Source organism: Necator americanus, chromosome V (genome assembly GCF_031761385.1).
Source record: "Necator americanus strain Aroian chromosome V, whole genome shotgun sequence".
Lineage (NCBI taxonomy): Eukaryota > Metazoa > Nematoda > Chromadorea > Rhabditida > Ancylostomatidae > Necator > Necator americanus.
Genome location: NC_087375.1, coordinates 21,594,266 through 21,615,342, shown reverse-complemented (window position 1 = coordinate 21,615,342; position 21,077 = coordinate 21,594,266). Strand labels below are relative to the sequence as shown.

General features: G+C 42.5%; 4 protein-coding genes across 5 annotated transcripts in view; 2 read left to right on the top strand and 2 right to left on the bottom strand.

Moving 5' to 3' along the window:
- Positions 1 to 191: 191 nt before the first annotated feature.
- RB195_014755 (uncharacterized protein) lies at positions 192 to 800 on the top strand (the record flags this gene model as incomplete). The annotated part of the gene is made up of 1 exon (XM_064205153.1): positions 192 to 800. One exon carries the CDS (start codon positions 192 to 194, stop codon positions 798 to 800), a length of 609 nt encoding a protein of 202 aa, XP_064061034.1.
- A 195-nt stretch (positions 801 to 995) lies between these two features.
- RB195_014754 (uncharacterized protein) lies at positions 996 to 1,625 on the top strand (the record flags this gene model as incomplete). The annotated part of the gene is made up of 1 exon (XM_064205152.1): positions 996 to 1,625. The coding sequence occupies one exon, from the start codon at positions 996 to 998 to the stop codon at positions 1,623 to 1,625; it is 630 nt and encodes a 209-aa protein (XP_064061033.1).
- Positions 1,626 to 2,829: 1,204 nt separating this feature from the next.
- Positions 2,830 to 14,927, bottom strand: RB195_014753 (uncharacterized protein; the record flags this gene model as incomplete). The annotated part of the gene is made up of 13 exons (XM_064205151.1): positions 2,830 to 3,078; positions 3,262 to 3,350; positions 3,460 to 3,572; positions 3,625 to 3,722; positions 4,006 to 4,155; positions 4,219 to 4,248; positions 4,767 to 4,853; positions 4,936 to 5,075; positions 5,487 to 5,533; positions 5,693 to 5,758; positions 9,132 to 9,253; positions 14,740 to 14,837; positions 14,909 to 14,927. 13 exons carry the CDS (start codon positions 14,925 to 14,927, stop codon positions 2,830 to 2,832), a joined length of 1,308 nt encoding a protein of 435 aa, XP_064061032.1.
- Positions 14,928 to 17,757: 2,830 nt separating this feature from the next.
- The window catches only part of RB195_014752 (uncharacterized protein), a gene marked incomplete at both ends in the record, with an annotated part of 8,709 nt that continues 5,389 nt past the window's right edge, over positions 17,758 to 21,077 (bottom strand). The window contains 2 exons of one of the 2 annotated variants that reach the window (XM_064205149.1): positions 17,758 to 17,827; positions 17,946 to 18,087. In XM_064205149.1, the coding sequence (XP_064061030.1) occupies positions 17,758 to 17,827; positions 17,946 to 18,087 (212 nt within the window). The remainder of the gene's footprint in view (positions 17,828 to 17,945; positions 18,088 to 21,077) is intronic. The other variant, XM_064205150.1, reaches the window with a different exon arrangement.

Here is a 21,077-nt window from a genome sequence, read left to right as displayed (position 1 = left end):
AGGCTGATACGCCAGCATGGAGCAGCATGAGCCGCAGGGAACCAAGAACTCACGTCCGAGCTCGCAAGGATTTGCAGAGAGGCGATAAAGGAAGACCTTAAAGAGAGAAGAGCAGAAGTGCTGGCTGAAGCTGCAGAGGCGGGAAAAGCATCCGCTATGCCCGTCGAGACTTCGCCAGTCACAAGACGAGGATGACTGCTCTCCGGAACCCAAAGGGAACAGCAATTGCATCGAGAAGGGGGATAGAGAAAATCATCTACGGCTTCTACTCTGATCTCTTCGACAGCCATGTCCACTTGCCTTCTCACCATTTGAGGGAAGACGGACAAGTCATTCCAGAGGTTCTCCCGTCCGAAATACGACATGCTATCATGTCGGTAAGAAATTGTACGGCACCCGGTCCCGACAGAATAAGACCAGAACACCTGAAGAGCCTTCCGCCAGTACTCATCAACACCCTAGTGAGCCTCTTTACACGTTATCTGTCGGAATGCAAGGTTCCTAAACAGTGGAAGACCAGCAAGACCGTATTGTTGTATAAAAAGGGAGATCCACATGACATCGGCAACTATCGTCCAATCTGCCTACTGTCCGTCATCTACAAGCTCTTTACAAGAGTAATCCTTAATAGGATTGAAAAAGTCTTGGATGAAGGACAGCCATGCGAGCAAGCAGGGTTTCGAAAAGGATTCAGCACGATTGACCACATTCACACTGTTTCGAAACTGATCGAGGTATCACGAGAGTACAAGATGCCGCTCTGTCTCACCTTCATCGACTTAAAGAAGGCCTTCGACTGAGACGGAAGCGGTCGTGGAAGCCTTGGACAACCAAGGCGTCCCTACTCAGTACGTAAAGGTACTTCGAGAGTTGTACAGTAACTTCACGATCGGAATTTCGCCATTCTACAAGAACATCATCATTGACGTGAAGAGGGGGTCCGACAGGGTGATACAATTTCACCCAAAATATTCACAGCCACCCTCGAGAACGCAATGCGAAAGTTGGAATGGGACGACATGGGAGTGAAGGTTGATGGTCGGCAGCTACACCATTTGCGCTTTGCTGATGACATCGTACTCATAACACCTAGCATCAGCCAAGCGGAACAAATGCTGACCGAATTCGACGAAACATGTGGATGCATCGGTCTTCAGCTGAATCTACAAAAGATGATGTTCATGCGGAACGGATGGGTCTCGGATGCCCCATTCACGCTCAACGGAACGAACATATCCGAATGCATGCCGAATGTTTATTTGGGTCGGGAACTGAACATGATGAACGACCTGACTCCCGAGCTGGGCAGGAGCAGACGAGCGGCTTGGGGAGCGTACAAGAGCATCGAAGATGTAGTGAAGAAGACCAGGAACACCCGGCTCCGTGCTCACCTCTTCAACACCACCGTACTTCCTGCTTTGACCTATGCTTCGGAAACCTGGGCATTCCGCAAGCACGAAGAAAACGCGGTGAGCGTCATTGAACGCGCAATTGAGAGAGTGATGCTAGGAGTATCCCGTTTCACGCAAGTGAGGGATGGGATTCGAAGTTCTCTCCTACGTCAACGATCGAAGATTAGAGACGCCGCCGCGTTTGCCAAGGAAAGTAAAATAATCTGGGCTTGACACGTGATGCGCTTCAATGACAACCGTTGGACCAGAGCCGTGAGTGACTGGGTTCCCCGCGATATTAAGCGCACTACAGGAAGACCGCCGACCCGATGGTCAGATTTCTTCACGAAGTCCTTCAAAGAAAAATATGATGCTCTTCGTGTCCCACGCGAAAGGAGGAACCACTGGGCTACTCTGGCACGCGATCGGGACAAATGGAAGAATTGCTGGCGCCCGCTCGACCAATTCGAAGGTCAACGGGAGTCAAGGTCAAGGTGAAGGTGAAGATAGATACCATAAAAGCCTTGGATGGATCACTCCAGAATCCTACACCAATCTCTGAGGATTAGAACTCAACAACCAACAGTTTTACAGGAAATACATTTATTGCGTAGAAATGCACTGCCATTGCAGAGGATGAAAACGGGCTCAGTCTGCGGTAAGGAAGTTCCAGCTGGATTGCTCGTTGATACTTCTTTTGTCGAAATAAAACAACTTTGGAAATTATCGTTAAGCTCTCCATCCAATTTCTTTTATTCGGTCAAAGCTAGCTGTACCACAAAAAAACTGTAAAAGCTGTTCAGATGAAAAAATGGTCGACTATGAGGGAGTCAACCAGATCTGTAATTCGTTGGCAAAAAATGCCAATTTTAGTGGTGTGACCACGGGGCGGCATCCATCATATCCTGCGCATATGTCCAATTTGGGCAAAACTCGCTGTTATCAACCACCCGTACCGCTCTACCTTTCAGTAGAATGTCGACCTTTACGTTCAGCAGCACAAACGCAAGCAACGACGTAAAGCGACCGATGTGAAGAAATAGAAGGGATATGGCTAAAGTACGCTGCTTTCATTTATTGCACTGGGATGCGTCGACGAGTTAGACATCAACTCAGAATCCTGTGTGGTTTACGATACGGTTTATAGTACGGCTAAAGTATGTATCAAGTCATTGTTTTATATTCCTAGACGCGTTTGCTACCAATTTATCGGCTAGAGAGAGGAGAGGCTAGGTTAGCTCCGGGCACGGTTCTGTACCATCGACCGTGCAGTTGCAGCTGACCTCCAGCAGACAACGCTACACACGTCATCTGTGCAAATGAGATTAGTACATTCCCAAAACTCTTTATACATAAGTTGTTAATTTACAATATTAAGAGAAAAATCAAATGATTCTATGCGAACAGAATCGGGAATGAAAGCCGCTCCAGAACTTTCTTAGGTTTTCTCTTCCTCACACGTTTCCTCAAGTTCTTCATGATACCGATTCTTCAACATAAGGAACCTGGCTCTTCTTTCTGATTTGCTACCCATTCTACCAGAATCAGCGCCAACTGCAGCGATCTCCTCCTTTCCTACATCGTGTGTTAGAAATCTTTTCTTTCGGAAAAAACGAGAACTTCTTCGAGATGTCTCCTTAGGAATCGGCTTAGCTGGTAACTCTTCTATTTCCGACAGACAACCTTTCTAAACAATAATCCGGATATTGCTCTGTTTAATGTATTGCTTTGGATTAAGTTAGACTTGTTGAAAGAATAAATGCTACAATGGCTGATGAAAATACGAGCCTTTGAAGAAGATCATCACGGTAGGTTAGAGTAACAAAAACAGTTCAGTAGAGTAGAGATTATATTTCTTTTCATCACTTACATGATAACCGTATGTTTTTTCAGGCTCCGTGAACGTTATTTCGTTCTGATCTCTTCTTCTTAATAATTTCGTAGGTTTTGCAGAACAGTCTACAAGTCAGAAGTTTATTCTTAACAAAGAAGCAATTCTATTCAAACGGACTATAAAACACTTGAGAAATTCTCCTCCTTTTAAGAAACAATCAACAACATCGCGCACCGCAAAGATTGATCATGCTACGAATAGAATTCCCAAAAAGAACATCCTTCGTGAAGAACAACTGATCTCTCCGTTTCAATTCGGACAATTCATTCATTGGATCCAAAATAATCCTACAAGTACCGAGAAGTGTTGAAGTGAGACTGTACCTTAATCGCAGCTTACGGTATTGCTGGCATGTTCACTAGCTTTGTTTTCCCTTCGTACACGTCTAGAGCGACTTCAGCATTTAACTGGATGTCCTCTTCCGTGCCACTTTCCTCCTGCAAATGATTCCGATGGGCTAGTCACCCATGTGAATACGTTCAAGAAGGGCAGTGCTCATAAAGTTTCAATAGATAAGCTTTTCAAACTTAATCGCTGCGCTCGCGTAATGAAAAAATTGTGATGAGGACTTCCACCTGTGCTTAGTTACGGCAAAACTTCTAGTATACGTAGTCGGCTAATCGTAACAGTGGATGCTCCAGATTTTTCTTTTTTGAAAAAACGCATCATTTCAGTATAACAAATAGCGGAAGCATCTTATAGAGTAACGAAAAAGTTTACCAAGTCTGCATCTGTAGGTTTCTTCTGCTGCGTCCAGAATGGCTCGCCGTTTATCATCAAATCTCCATCGTTGTTATTATTGTCATAAACAAGCTTGTTTCCACTCGGAAGATACTCATTTTTGCTCATTGTGGGAACTATCCACGTGCTCTAGAAGTTTCTCCATCAAATTGCATCGAAAAGTGAAAAGTGTCATGGATAAGATGTGGTTACCTTGGATGAATTCTTTTCGGCAGTTGTTTTCTAAAGAGAAGAAAAACTTTCTATGGCATACATTTTCCACTAATTACTATATTTTGTCTCACCGCAACCATTCCAATGCAGCTGCTCTAACAGATGCAATTAGATGATAGGAGGATGCGTTTAAAGACGAAGACGATGAGCAAGAGCGGCCGCCCGCAAAAGTTGCAGTGTGGAAAACTATCGAACGGAAGGAAGGGAAGGACTTTACGTAGAAGTAGAAACAAGTCAGTGATGAACAAGAATGTCTGCAAACTCAGAAGAAGAAAGCGTAGACCTAATAAAAATCAAAAATCACTCAGGAAAGCGCGCACGGCTGTTAGCAATACAGAACCGATCACGGTATTCCAATCGAGGGAGCTAGAAACTAAAGGAGTCCTAATCTGCTGAATTGACACTCAAGGCAAGAATCTCTGTGTGCTATATTAAGCAGAAACCCACTAAATCCACTATAATACACCTAGTTGAATCCTTGTTGTCAAAAAGCTGATATAGAGAGATACCATAAAAGAATGTCGCACCAGATTAGTTGCTCCCGTGGTCAAATCCCTTGATTTTCGTAGCCTTTGTCTTGGAAATGTATCGCTCCCACTCTTCATCTCACGTTCCTGAAAGGTCAGATAATTACGCCTTCCCACAACAGTAACTGCTATCACCTTTCGCTCACAAATATGCGGACTTGAAACGTACATGGATTTTTCCAGACTGCTCAGCTTCCTTTTTTGCCTCCACTTTGCGTACAAATAGTTTCAGAGTTGCATCTTTGATAGGTCTGCTCACGAACGTCTTCACTTTTCGAACAGCCCGCTCACTTGCATCCCGAAGCCGTCCTGAATAGGAGTACACTCGGTTTGCAATTAACTGTGGAGAACTGGCAGCATCTCTCTTCTGGATACTACCGCATTCGCGAGTCGTGGAACCAAATTTATGATACAATCGGACCAAAACGATTTTAGGCTTGCTGCAGTTGCGTAACCACAACCACCGCATCTGGTGCAGCTAACAGTGCAGTAGGATTCAAGTCGTTTTGAGCTGAGTACAACAGCTTGTTGGCGATTGTTCCTCGGCGCGCAACCATGAATTCGATCCAAAATTCATAGATAAGTTATCTGCATTTTCTTCAAAGATTTTGAAACAGAAAGTGGTACTTGAAACGTCAGCCATAGCAGAGCCATAAAAATATAAGGCGAATAGTGATAAGCTTTACCGGTGTGGTTCACTAATTACCGGAAAAGACGCACGTAAACTCCTGGATGACAGACCGACTGACGAGTCCTCTCCCGCAACGCTGTAAAAATTGTTTGATATCTAGTTGCAAAATCTGCTTCGAAGGAAATCTATGTGCCTTTCTATGCGAAAATATTCTTCTAGACAAAATAGACATAGACATAACATAGGAGTACTTCAGAATAAATAAAAAAAGAGAGGCTACATGATGTTTTACTACCTTTTTACGACTGGCTTATTCTCATTGGTAGTTGGGCAGACCAAGGCAGCTTGATGTGCAGATTCTCTACAAATGTAAAGAATCATAGCGAAAAATGGCGAGAGATAATAAACAAGCTTCCCCATCGTTTGGATTTTCTTGAGAGAACTCTTTCGTCATTACTTTCTAGTTGTTAGAGCAGTGCTCTCCCGTCAACCTGCACTCCACTTTCCGTAGATGTGTGTACTTCTCGACAGCTTACGCTCCCGTTTTTCCCGTTTCTTGTATACAACTTCTATCCGCGCTATCTTGTAATGTGTGCAACCCCGCACAACGAGGTAACAGTTACAGTCGCTGAAGTGGAAAGCGGCTAGACTAGAAATATAGAGATCGGGATGTAGATTACAGGTATGAGCATGGCGCCACTCAATTCCTTTTAATCCTCCTCAATAACGGTCTGAGATCTGCCTCAGTTCTTACGAAATAACGTCAGAACGCTTCATCCTTGTAGATGCTTATTGACTATTGTCTCCTAGCTGCCCACAGAGTTCACAGGCCGTGCGGGCGGCACCGCCCGCACGGGTCTGGCTTCATGCTTATTGAGCGTTCACAACAGTACGCCCAATAACCATCAAGCGCACACCCGCGCGGCTGTGGAGCCTTAATCTCATATAGATTTTGCAATGTACCTTTTCAAGATACCAGCTATGAAATTGGTCTATGAACACTAACAGGATCGGCGTATAGGAGGATCAAACCATCTGAAGCGTGCTGCGGTTGCGTACACAGCTGTGTTCGAAACGAAACGGTGAAGAGAACAGATGCGATCGAGAGGAGCCACTGCAACCCAAGAGCAGGGTCAGGCGTGTAGTTGGGGAAAAAACCCTCCTGATAACGACCCCTCCATAAAAGACCGTCGGGAAAACGACCCCTTCTTACTCATTCTTTCTAGTATAGCCGCTAATATAGCAGTGAAAAATTAATTACAATAAACAGAATTAAAGAAGCAAATTGGACGCTCAACAAATAACTCAAGTAATAAAATATGTCAAATATTAATAAACCAGTCTGAATACCCAGCTAAAGCCGGACTTCAGACTTTCTGTGGTTTTAGCTTCGCTCCCTTTCACTAATCAATGAAAGTTCATAGTAGTGGCATTTCCTGTGAAATTAGATTTGTACTTTTTTAAACAACGCTTCTTTTTTGTTATAAATTCAGGCGAAAGATTACAGAGTTTCCTTCTAAACGCGTCAACTCTACATTTGGAGAATATCCCACCGTCGCCTTCAAACATTATTCCATCATCAGCTTCAAACACTTCTTCGATGCCAAATTAATCGTTATCATGCTATATAATAACGGGCTTATTCTGTCACGTGTGTGTCAGTCACGAAATTCGAAAGTGGGGGTGCGACGGGTCCACCGGCGTTGGATTGGTGCGCCGACGCCAGTAAGCTACAAAATGGGGTGAGAGGGTCCCACGGCGTGGGATTGGCGCGCCGGCGGGAGATAGCTATAAAATGGAGTGAGACGGGTCCCACGGCGTGGGATTGGTGCGCAGTAACTTCGTGTGGATGTCGCGAGAATTAAACGTAAATTAAAACGTTGCGACCGTTTCATTTCCATGGCGGCCACTGCACGTGTTGCATTGCACCTCTATAAATCCTCCAAGTGTCTATTTCCTTGCACGTCTGCCTCAACTTGGTAGCATGCCTTCTTCGGGAAGTGGAAACACCCATACAAACGGCTCATTAGATAGTACCCAACAGTTTACATGATCTGATGTGGAACTTATCTTTATCAGTACGATAATGTTGTTTAAGTCATTTTATGTTAAAACATCATTCTGTGGTAACTGTTGGGGAAAATCATGAGGAACACCCATACTTCGAGTAATGCTTTCAAATTGTATCTATTATATTATTTTGGCATCAAAGGAGTGTTTGAAGTTGAAGTTTCAATGTTCTTCAAATGCAGATACGACGCGAATAGAAAGAAGACTATGAAGTGTTTTGCAAATTTATAAAAAAAAAGAAAGTAGAAGGCGTTGTTAGAAAAGCACAATTCTTATTTTGTGGAAAATGCTACAATTATTGATTTTCGTTGAATCAATGACGACGAGCGAAGGAAACACTACAGAAAGTCTGAAATCCGCCTTTAGCCGGACGCTCAGACTGCTATGGAAATGAGCTGTCAAGCATTTAAAAATCGTACACTATAAGGAAAACTTCGAAGGGTGACGTACAAAACTAATGCCCAGCAACTACGACCGGATGGTAGAAACGATTACAAAACAATTTGCCAAGAATCCAAAGAAACCCTCAAAATTGTCCAGAGGCAAGAGGAGCTAAAAAGCTATTAAAAGCGAGTTGAGAAAAATTCTAAAGTTTGAAACGAAATTTACAATTTTTCCCAACTAGGTTTCAAAAAACTAGGGCAGCTAGAAGCACCAAGCTTTGTAGAGATATAAAAGATATCTCCTTCTACAAAACGCAGCCAGCTTTATTGCATGAAATTCACTCTGAGCGTCGATATTCAGAAACTGATGGAGCCTTCTTTGTACTAATTTTATCCCTAATTGCACCTGTAGATGTTTTCTTTCGCCTAGTAACAGCATCGAAATCGCATTTTCGAGTGATAATAATAAATCCGTCACTGTCAGATGAGAAATGTGCTCTTTTAACTCTTTTTTAACTTTAACTAAATACAAAAGTCTCACTTTTGTCAGGAACTGATCCCTGGCACTCGCAACAAAAAAGGCGATACATCAAGTTGCATCATCAAACGCTCAAGACAATGGTCTCAACCAGCTTCAGCCGACAATGTACCGATACCCACCTTTTGATTCCTTATGTCATATTCAATATTTCCCATTTATTTCATGTTTCTTGGTGAAATGTTTTAAATTCACATTTCTTGGTGGATTTTTTTTAAACAACTCACATAAAAGTAAAACCGCAAGGCTGTGTTCAGAACGCCTTGTATAATTTACACTCTTTTTCTTGCCTTCGCACTCACGATCCCTCACATTTATCCTAATCTGGGTCTCCTCCATTCAGTTATTATTGCTCAAGAGGGGTTGGCGATTGTCCCACCTTGATCGCACTGCTGCACCGCGCCAATTACGCAAGTGCACAGGCTTCAGATCCCTTTTGATTGACAATAAGAGAAACAGGACGCCCGTTTTCATGAAGGGCTAATGTATATCGTAATGTAATCGTATAAAGAACACATTGAACTTTATCAGAATTTACTAGATACGAATTACCAACTGCCAACTCCTACTGTATATTACACACTAGTCGCGTTGTTCTTTCCCAGAAAGAAACTTAAAGGAATAAATCAGTTAGATACCAACAGATCTCTCCTGCAACATTCGACTACGAAAACTTAGAGGAAATACTAGAATCGCAAGAATTGATGTGAAGAATTACACTGAAATTAAGAATTATGAGATACCTATGAAAAGCATACGCTGATTGAACCTCCAGCGGCGCTTTTGGTTTAGCGTCCTTCCGCTTTATTTCCTTCTCCTGTGCATTCCCGTCCTTTCCTCTTATTTTTCCGTGTTTCGTGCTGGGCTGAAAGCAAATAGGTTTCCTCGACTGAATCTCAAGAGATCAGAAACATTAGGAGAATTGCAAGCCTCTCTTCTTAAAAAAAAAGTTACTGGTTGTTGTGGGGATTAAAGGCTGCCCGCACAGTCCACCAACGCGGGAGAAAAAACGGCAAAAAGCACAACCAATTGATGAATAGCGGCCGAGGAGCTATTGCATTGCAGCAGTTGTAGCGGGATAATTTGCAGCTGAACATAAGAAAATCACGAGAAATGATAGGGCAGGAAGTTGCGAGAAGACCAACATTTCCGCTGCTCCATATATAATTATCCAAACGTTGTTTACTTAAAGGCATCACCCCACTCATCTGGGGATTCGTGGGGTGGTGCAGGTTTTAGGTGAGTAATGCCTAAACGGGGTCGTAGATTATGGAGAGGAGGGTGATTCCGTCCATTTCTTCCTAATTACATTAAGAAAAAGCCGGAAAGATGCGGCTTCGAGCGCTCGTTAGTTTTAGACGTTAGTTTCTACAACGAGTTCGATCGGAGCGCGCCAGCCTTGTACACGCGCCGCATCTTCCAGGATGTTTTTAACGGCAATTAAGAAATGGACGGAACCACCCTCCTCCCTATAATCTACGACCCCGTATAGTCATTACCCACCTGAACCCCGCACCACCCCAGATTCGTGGGATGATCCCTTTAAAGATTGCAGTTCTCCTGCACTGGGCGAAAACTATTACAGTTCCACCAGTATTTGTTTTTCAAGCAAAATGAAACGACATCAAATTTTGTCTCTAATTACGGAGTTGAGTAGTCAACGTCCCTGTAAGAAGCACAAACACAATAAAAATGGGGAAACATCTTGCGAAAGTCTATCAGACCGTATCAAAGCCATCTCCAGCCAGCCAGTAGTTTCACACATTATTTTTCTAATTGTTAATGAGATTCTTAAAGTTTCTGTTCTGTAATTTTAGAGATTGCAACCATGGGTTATTATGTCGAACATGACTGGTATTAATTCCTGGGCCATTCTAAACATTCATTTAGGAAAAGGTGCCATTAGTGCGAATTAGTTACTCTGAGGCCACGTATACAAGTCTGTTTGTTACCTGCACGTGGTGGATCTGCTTTTACTAGTCGCAATCAGGCACTTGAGTATACGTCACGCGTACGAGCATACGAGCTATATAACCCGCAGTGTTATATGGCAAAAGCTTCCCATACATTGCAAAAAGCTGCTGTCGCCCAGCACCGTGCCAGAGAACATACCCTGAAAGGTCGGATGACTAAAGGAAAAATGGAATCTTTGGCAACAAACGTTCTTCTTCTAACATTGAACTGCCGGTCGCCGTGAAGTGGGCTCCAACAAGCCGCTCTACCTCTGCGATCTGTGCATCCTTTGCTGCATGCTGCAGGAAACACCCATCAAGGATTGCCCCCCTCATAAGTACCGATAATTACACCATCTATTGCGGCGATGCTGATGAAAGGAAAGTGGGAGACTGCGCAATAGTTGTTAGGAACGATTACAACAACCTGTTGGAGGAGTTGGGATCAACATCATCAAAATGCGCCTTTGTACGATTGACTTGATCGTAAAGGACTCAAACTCTGGATCGTAAGTGCTCCCGAACCTACGGAGACAGCTAAGGATTACAACAACGACGCCCTCTGTGATGAACCCAATGCGTTCATGTCTGAAATACACAGCCAGCAGATGGTCTTTTTCAGAATCGACGCAAATTTGAAGGTGGGACTTTAACAACAATCCAATGCGCTTGGGAAATGGCTATATCACAAGGCAAACATCGGATAACATCGAAAAACCTTCTGATAGTCCTTTGTGAGCTTATGATTCTCATTATTACATCCACGTTTAAGAGGAATTATCGACGCCATTGGTTTACGTGACAAGAGACAACCCCTTTAATAGCGAAAGCGGAAGGTGCCGACTCTTAAGCTTCAACCGAAGCTCGACTTGGCGAAAAACAGGAATGCCGAAAGCAGTTCCGCCAACGAGTGTCGATCAATATTGGGCTAGTGACCAGGAAGAGAGTGGACGACGCTGACTCTTTCACTAAATGCATTCACGACGCTGCAAAGAAAACGCTCCCAATTTTAGCACCGAGGGAGAAGTTTGCTTTCGCATTTGCGGAGACAGTACCCACGTACAATTCTATGTGGCCCACACTACAGGTGACCTCAGAGGGGAGAGGCGTCCGAGAAGGAGGTTGCGTCGTCAGCTGAAAAGTGATCGTGAGAACGAATGGCCGAACGGATGGATCAAGAACGAAGGAGTTTGAGAAGGCGTGGGAGGACAAGAACCTGAGAAAGGCCTATAATACTATGCTAAGGCGTATAGCGGCAAGATGAAGTGGTGTTCTCCTGTCCTAAACACTGTTAACGGAGTCGCTGTCGGGGAGCCAACCCTAGAGGAAACATTTCAACACGTTGCTGAATCGGCAAGCACCGCTAGTCCCTAGACTGGTTAACTCCCAAAGACAGACATACATCTGGAAAATCTGATGGAGACGACGGAATTAGGACAGAAATGCTGAGATCTCTACCTTCTTCTGGGATTCATGAGATGACGAAGATCATCCGTTCAATGTAGATTGACGTAAGGAGACCTGATTCGTGGAGACACGGTATTACAATTCCTCTTCACTAGAAGGTATCCGTCAGGAAACCCAGAAATTACCAAGGAATATCATTGCTGCGTGTAATGTATTGACAAGGTGTTGGAGCGGGTCATCCGACTCATCCGACATCGCGAGGAGCATGTCAGCTTTCGCACGGTCGAACGACGATTGACCAGGTGTTTATTGTGAGGAGAGTGATTGAAGTGTGGCAACAATATTCGAGGTCTCTACAGTTAGGTTTTCTGCCTCACCGAGCCCGCTTTCTCAATGCGCTTCGCCCCAATGGAGTTCTAAAAAAATTCGCACGCCTAATAAACGAAACGAATAGAAGAACAACTGCTCCGGTTCTAACACCCAGCTGAATGTACTACACTTCGAAATAGAAAATGCAGTGAGACGCGTCCAACTTTGCCGTCAATGGCCGTCAATGATCAATGGTAATACGAAGAACAGTTGAGCAGTGACCACCGATGTATTTCTAGCTTCGTCTTCACGTCCTTTGCGGATTCCGAGTACGCCGAAGGTGTAGTATTAATAATATCATGATATATAATAACGGGCTTATTCTGTTTGCGTGTGTGTGTGTATGTGTCAGTCACAAAATTCGAAGAGGGTGCGACTAGTCGAGTTGGTTCGCCGACGCCAGATAGCTATAATATGGGGTGCGATGGTCCGCGACGTCGAAGTGGTGCGCAATAACTTTGTGTGTACATCGCAAAAGGTAAATGGTTGCAGCCGTTTCATAGCAGTGGCTACTGGACGTCTTGCTTTTCACCTTTATGACTACCCCGCGTGTTTATTTCCTTCCTCGTTTGCCCGTTTGTAGCATGTTTTCTTCCTAAAATGGAAACAGCATGCAAACGGCTGTTTAAATAGTAGCGAACAATTTACATGATCTGACGAAGAACGTTATCTCTATCAGTAGGATGATGTCTTTTTAAATTTTTTCTAATATACCAGTCTGAACGTCCCGCTAAAGCCGGACTTCGGATTTTCTGCGGTGTTTGCTTCGCTCCCCTTCACTGAGCAACCAAAATTAATATTAGTGCCGTTTTGTGTGAAATTAGACTTGTGTATCTCTGCCAATCTTTCTTCATGTTTTTATTATAACTGAAGGCGAAAAATTTCATAGTCTTCTTTCTAAACACGTAATTTCTACATTTGGAGAACAAAACTTCAGCATCAAACATTCCTTAGCACAGTTTAGAAGCATTACTCGAAATATGCGTTTTGTTTCCCCTCAACAGTTATCAAAGAATGATGTTTTGCATAAAATGACGTGAAAGAAATCATCCTATTGATAAAGATAACGTTCTACGTCACATCACGTAAATTGTTCGCTACTATTTAAGCAGTCGTTTGCATGCATTTTCCACTTTCTGAGGAAGGCGTGCTACCAAATTGAGGCGAACGAAGAAAGAAATAGACACGCGGGGTAGTCATAAAGGTGAAGAGCAACGCGCCCAGCGGCCGCGGCTATGAAACGGCTGCAACCATTCACCTTTTGCGACATACACACGAAGCAATTGCTCATCATTTCGAAGCCGCGGGACCCGTTCCGAGCCATTTTATAGCTGTCTGACGCCGGCGCACCGATCCGACGCGAGGTGGACCCGTCGCACCTCCTTTTTCGAATTTCGTGACACACATACAAACACAAACACACACACATACACGGACTAAGCTCGTTTTTACATATCATGATCATGATCATGATTGGGAAGGAGTGTTTGAAGCTAAAGTTTGGATGTTCTCCAAATGTAGAGCTGACGCGTTTAGAAAGAAAAGTATGAAATCTTTTGCCTTTAGTCATAATAAAAAGCATGAAAAAAGATTGTTAGAGATACACAAGTGTAATGTCACACAAAATGGCACTAATATTACTTTTGGTTGTTCAGTGAAAGGGAGCGAAGCGAACACCACAGAAAATCCGAAGTCCGGCTTTAGCGGGACGTTCAGACTGGTTATTAATATTTGCATTCGTTATTAATATTCTTCTAGCAGCGCTGTTACAACAGTCGTAAGTTCTAGTCACAAGTTACATCATGTTGTTATCGTTGTATCGAAATTAACTGCATCCTACGGATTTCGACTACGGATTCCATCCTGGTAAATGCAAGCAGATGTGGGTCTCCTCGAGAGATATTTAGCAAGGATGTACTAAAGCTAATCCGACATTCAACTCACTAACCAAGACATTAAACTCATTAACCCTGGTCGTTCTCTATCGCCAAAGAAGTTAAGTTGCGAGTCTACCTACCCGCAGTTCGCCATGTTATGATGTACGGGGCGGAGACACGAGCAGTGCCGTCAACGGTGATGGAAAAGCTCAACTCCATAGAAAGAAAGCTGTTTCGACGGATGTCTGGCTACTTTTGGCCAATGGTGTACCATAACGAAGAGCTTTACTCGGTAGCGGATATGATGTACTGGCGGATGACGCGAGGAAAACATGAACATCTTGCCCGACCTTCTGAACTAGTCATGGAAAACAGTCTTCACTTCTGTGTTCACGTTATGAGAAGGCAGTCTAATCGTCTTCTTCAAATTATTCTGAGGACGCTTGCAGGTCCGAATTGGAAAAGGCCGCCTGGTGGTAAAGAAAGCTCCGGACGTAAGTGGTAAAGGAAGGTGTGAGGACACTTGGCATTGACAGGCAGTTCAGTCGTGACGTAAAATTCCGCCGCATACGGAACAGCGATGGATGGGTAGATTCTATGCGAACTCTAAGTGACGATTGAAAAGAATGGGCTCAAAAATTTTTGAAGAAGACACATCCCGGCGAAGATGCGGATAGCCGCGATAGGACGTAGCACCCCCCCCCGATTAAGTCAGGTAAGTCTTGGTCAACGAAAGCGAAAGTTACTTGTGCTCTTCGGTCTTCTTTTTTGATCTTCCGGAATGGTTTCAAAAGATCTTCCTTCTCTTCGTCACTATTCATTTTCCGAGCAATTGTTGAAAAAACTAGAAGTTTCTGTCCCTACGTCGAATCTTATATTAGAGATAACTTCTATCGTAACAGTAGCAGGACGCACAATGCTTGACTGATTTCATATCGAACAGTGTTCGCCCATTCGAGATAGGTTCAGAAGTATAAAATGAATTGTGTTTGCTTACTCTAAGCTTTTATATCTGTAGCGATAGTAGACCAACTATATCAATAACTATATAAAGAATGGAGTGTCTGGCGTTAATCAATCCGCTCGGGATGCGCCACGCTAACTTCAGTTCAGAATTTAGATTTGTTTGAGACAACATGTCTGGCCTATAGAGTGACCTGCGGAAGCTACCTGATGTCTCAAATCACTGTTTTGTCCTCTCAGGCAAGTTTGGTACCAACTTATCGACCACGAAGAGATGAGGGCTCTAGAGAGTCCTGAACCGTCCACGGACCGCGCAATCGCAGCGGAACGTCTTATTGATTGCGCTATGAGGTGACGTTCATAATTTGAAAAGCTTTACGAATGTGCCAAGTACACTCGTTTCGTTTTCTATAACTAACTTCACATACGGAATTTGGCATCGGACACACAAAAGCAGCTTTCAAAAACTTCTGTAAACGGTATAATTTCGAAGCCAATTGATGATATTGCGATCTAAATGTCTAATGAGAAGGAAATCTCGGACAATGCTGAAGTTACAAAGGATAGAATCTTTAGGATCTTTATGTTCAACTCTAGTCAGACCTAACAAGGGAGAATCGCAGTTCCGTTTTGAGTAAATTCTACGTTTACTTAGAAAGTCATCTAGATCTCTAGTACACGTTACCAGCCTGAACATCCGACTGAAGCCAGAATTCAAACCTTGTTTTTTGTGGTTTCGCTTCGCTCGCATTCTCTGAATAATGGAAATTTGGCTATGGTATTTCTATGAAATAAGAATTGTTTTTCTAATTTTTTTGTATGTATTTGTGTTTGTGCGTATGTGTGTTTGTGGGTATGTGTATATGTGTATGTGTGTTTGTAAGTATGTGTGTATGTGTATGTGTGTATGTGTGTTTGTGAGTATGTGAGTATGTGTATATGTGTATAGTATGTGTATATTTCTGTGAAATAAGAATTGTTTTTCTATTTTTTTTTGTGTGTATTTGTGTATGTGTGTATGTGTATGTGTGCACGTGTGTATATGTGTATGTGTGTTTGTAAGTATGTGTATGTGTGTATGTGTATGTGTGCACGTGTGTATGTGTGTATGTGTGCACGTGTGTATGTGTGTGTTGTGTGTATGTGTGTATGTGTGTTTGTGAGTATGTGTATATGTGTATAGTATGTGTATATTTCTGTGAAATAAGAATTGTTTTTCTATTTTTTTGTGTGTATATGTGTATGTGTGTATGTGTATGTGTGCACGTGTGTATGTGTGTGTATGTGTGTTTGTGAGTATGTGAGTATGTGTATATGTGTATAGTATGTGTATATTTCTGTGAAATAAGAATTGTTTTTCTTTTTTTTGTGTGTATTTGTGTTTGTGTGTATGTGTGTGTATGTGTGTGTATGTGTGTGTATGTGTGTGTATGTGTGTATGTGTGTGTATGTGTGTATGTGTGTGTGTGTATGTGTGTGTGTATGTGTGTGTATGTGTGTATGTGTGTGTATGTGTGTGTATGTGAGTGTGTATGTGTGTGTATGTGTGTGTGTGTATGTGTGTGCTCTTGTATTTCAACTCTATGACTCCTTCGCACGTTTATTTCCCAGTACGTTTGTCTACCATCGGTAACATCCCTTCCTAAAAAAGTAGAAAGAACAATACGAACGGCTGCTTAAATAATTATTATACGTTATATTTATCAGCATGATGATGTCCTTCACGTCATTTTATGTTGAAACACCATTCTGTGATAACTGTTGAGTAAAAAAAGGAGGAATCCATAATTCGAGTAATGCTTTCAAATTGTGTCTATATTATGTTGGTATAGGAGTGTTTGAAGCTGAAGTTCCAGTGTTTTTCTAATGAAAAACTGACGCATTTAGAAAGAGAACTATGAAATCTATGAAACTATGAAAATCTTTTGCCTAGATTTATAATGAAAAGAAAGAAAGAAAAATAAATAAAAGAAAAAAAGAAAGAAACCGCTATTAGAAAAACACAACTCTTTTGTAGAAAATGCCAGTACTATTAACTTCCATTGATAAGTGAGGGCTAGCGAAGCGAATACCACAGAAAGTTTGAAGTTCGGCTTAAGCCAGACGTTCAGACGGTGAAGGCCAATAACCAGAAGTTTAACCTCTAGCGCCTGACGTAAATGTTACAGTGCCATCAACATGATCGAAAACCTCTCATATCCTTCCATATGCGTATCAATAGAAGCTAATCCTGATCGTTTTAAGAAGACTGATTTCACGATTTTAGTTGATTTCAAGTTTCTACCTCAAAATATGAAGTATTTATAAGTAGCATAAGTGTTCCGAACAGCCGATTACCTACATTTATGTCACTAATTACTCGGTACCTCTCCGTCTTGATCAGCGTTCGTGCATTTGTTGTTTAATGGAGGATTAAAAATACACAAGTGAGATGTAACCTCGAAACACTTTCCGATGTGTCGTATTTGTGGGACTGTTGGGAAACCTAACCACATATCATAAGAATAGGAAAATGAGGTACAATACAGTTTCACAACCAACCATCGCCAACACCCTATCCATCAACGCATAAATAAATAAGACGTTTCTATGTGCACAATTCACTGGACTAAGGCGAAATCTTGTTTATAGTCCTCATAATAATCTACATTTCTTTTGCATGAAATCCCTCGTCCTCATGAACAAAGTGAAGTAGTAGTATGTGGTGGAAATGCACGAAAATGTACAATATTTACAACAACACAACAAAAATCCGCAACAAACTTAAGGTTTTACAGGTTTGCATCCCTCGCACCAAGATATCACTGACTGAAATCCCTGAAAGGCATGTTTGCGATTGGATTCTTGTAATCACGGACGGGTGAAGGTGGTCTGAAAAAAAAAAAGATATCAATTTACAGCATACTGCTCGAAAACGAAGCGAAATGAAGTCTTTAAGCAGCGATTTCTTAGAACAGGAATCTAGAGGCAGCAGGAGACTGCTATTAACCTGTACTTGGGACCAACCGGGACTGTAGTAGAGACTGCAGCGGTCGGCCAAGCTACAACAGAAGCAGGAACAGTGGGATGAAGTGACATTGTGTTGTGCTGTACTGCAGCGATAGGTTGATAGTACTGCGTAGTAGAAGAGGCTGGAAACAAAGTTAAGAAATATAAGACTTATAAGTGTCTCTTAAGATTAGTGACAATAACAAGACAAAACAGATGTTCTGTGAACAGAGTAATTGTTTTTGAAGATTCTAGAATTCAGCATATATACCTCTAACGTCGATCTTATTCGGACAAATCATGATAGATATAATTCATTGTGTGCTACCTCTACGTAAAATGAAGCCATGCTCAGGATATCTATTCAGATTTGTGTGGATTCAGACGTTCCGTAACAGCCATCAATCTGCGGCTAAGTCAAATAGTAAGGAATTCCCACATTAAGAAGAAATTCTGCTTGGGTACGAGTTAGATTCTTCTAATGAGAGATTTCCTAATATGTTCTACTAATCACTAATGTTAGCATATAGCAAAGAAAGTGATGGAACTCCTTAACATTCGATGTTGATACATCTGACTTCAGTCCAACATGCTGGCACTCACAACGCGCAAAATTCCTAATGCTTTGTGTTCAATTGATTCGCTATGTTTAAATTAACAGAAAAAGCAAGTTGAAAGGAAAAAGGTAGCAGTCATTACAACAAATCAATTTAGTAATACTGCCATTATAGTGACGCTGGTCTATGGTAGTTAGGTGGAGCCACTTTGATACGCAAGGTTTGGCCAACACCTGGTCCGCGCTATCGTCTACACAGCACAGAAACTGTTGTCCATAGAGTGCAGGAACCGTCATTCTTTTAACGGTGGCTGCTACCAACTTGCTGACTTTTCACGACTTTGTTTTGCTTACTGCGTGGCCGGAGCATGCATCGAAGACCAAGAGGAGGCTAACCCAACGGCCCTCTTTATTGCCATCAGCTTGTAAATACGAATCGAAAATTTGTGAATAAAAGCTATTGTACACATACTTAGTGGTTGTGGATTGCTATGAAATCCGCTTTTTTTCTTTGGAAGTGATAGGTGATATGACTCAGCTATTTACTTCTAAAGAACTTGGTTGGAAAGGTTTGCTGAAGTTTAAAGCAGTAATAGTTCCAACTCTGCCTTCCTTTTTCAGTAGTAGCTTTAGCCTACATGTCGTGGATACCTTAAGACTGATGCTTAGGTTTTAGGGCCCCGACTGACTCAGCTATTCATTTTCGGGAATAAAATGTAGCATGGGGACACTCAGCTCTTACCTCGCATAAATAATCAAATCATTCGGGGCGTTAAGGCGTAAGCTTTAGTCGAGGATCTATAACATGTAAACTAACGTTACTAAGAGAAAAAAGTAATTCGGGGCGTCGGGAAGTCAGGGCGCTATTAAGTGCATCCATCAAGCAGTTCACAATTCCTTGAATGTCTTAAAAATGCCACATTCGAACAAAATTGTGTCATGGAGTCATTTGACGTGACGTCTTTGTACACAAACGTTCAAAACAAACAGGCGTTACAAGCGTTATCTGGAATGTTAGATAGACACTGTCGTAGTATAGAAACTTTTGGTCAAAGCAAGCAACCTATAATGATCCTGATCAACGAATGCCTGCAATGCAATATTTTTAAATGGTCAGGAAAACATTTCTCTCAAATAAGAGGACTTGCTATGGGCCAAAGGCTTGCTTCAGTACTTGCCGTTTGCTTTATGAGCAGAATAGAACAACCAGTGATAGAACGTTTTCCACAGATGTACTGCCGTTATATCGATGATTGCTTCATTATAACATCAACGCAATCCGAAATGGACGAATGCATTAGAGATCTGAATGAACGATCGCAGTACATAAAACTCATTCGAGAACAACCAAAAGATGGTTGGCTGCCTTATTTGAATGCTCAAATAAAACTACACAATGGCATTGCAAGTGTGAAATGGTATCGCAAGGAAAGCTCGAAAACATACTGATAAATGCAAAGTCAGCCCATCCTAATGGCATGAAAAAGGCAATTATCCGAAATATGGTCAGAACAGCAACAGCAATGTGCACAGGGGATAGAGAACGGGAGGAATCACTAAAACTAGCCACAAGCATAGCTAGTTCGAACGGTTACACGAGATCGAAATCTAACACCCAATCTCGAACTGCTAACAAGACAGTGAGGATCCCACGTGAAGGTAGATTTCCGTTGTGCATCTCCTTCGTCTCTGACTCCTTAACTGCTGCTATACACCGGACTCTTTTGCGAGCACAGCTACAAGATGATGTTGTGTTGGTGACATCCCGAACGACATCATCAAGCGACAGTTATTTCGCAACAGATTCTACGATAGGCAGTGCGTGTCAGAATGTTACGTGGTTTGTCCATTCGGTAAGGCTGGTGATTGCGCGAACATCGGAGTTATTTACCAAATAGAATGCCTAACGTGCAACGTCATTTATATTGGAGAAACTGGAAGGATGCTGAACGTGCGTATCAAGGAACATTTACCTGATAAAAGGCGAGGGAGTTCGATGACACCGTTAGGGCGCCACAAAAATGATAAGCATGATGGAAGAGTTTGAAGTGATATGTACGATATTACCCCACGAGAACGAAATATCTGCTAGGAAGACATTGGAAGCATTCTGGATTTCAATCAGGAATCCGTCCATGAGTAACAAAAATGAGTGCAATTACCAATGACTTCTTGCCGGTCGTAACACTCTGTGAGCTATAAGATTGCCCTACATGTAGTCCCTTAACGTTATTCAGACACCAGACACCAGTATTTAAGGATACTGCACAGTGCGTAGATCTCGTTCGCCTTGGTGACGATCTTAAAAAACGCGGTGGTTTACCAACCCCGCTAGTCGGTGGAACTGATCAGTTGTTTTCCTTTTGGAGGTCTTGCGTGGTGTGCTTGAAACAATATCGAGGCATGGCGAGGAGAGAGGAGTTTGATGGGATATGCATGGTATCAAAGACCTCGAACCGTTTTCAGGCCTTTGAAAAAAACGAGTTTGTCGAAACGTCAGGCCAATAAAAAAGTTTCACCTAAACCTCGTTGGCATAACAAGAAAACTTGGAGATCTGTCGATTGATGAACTATCGC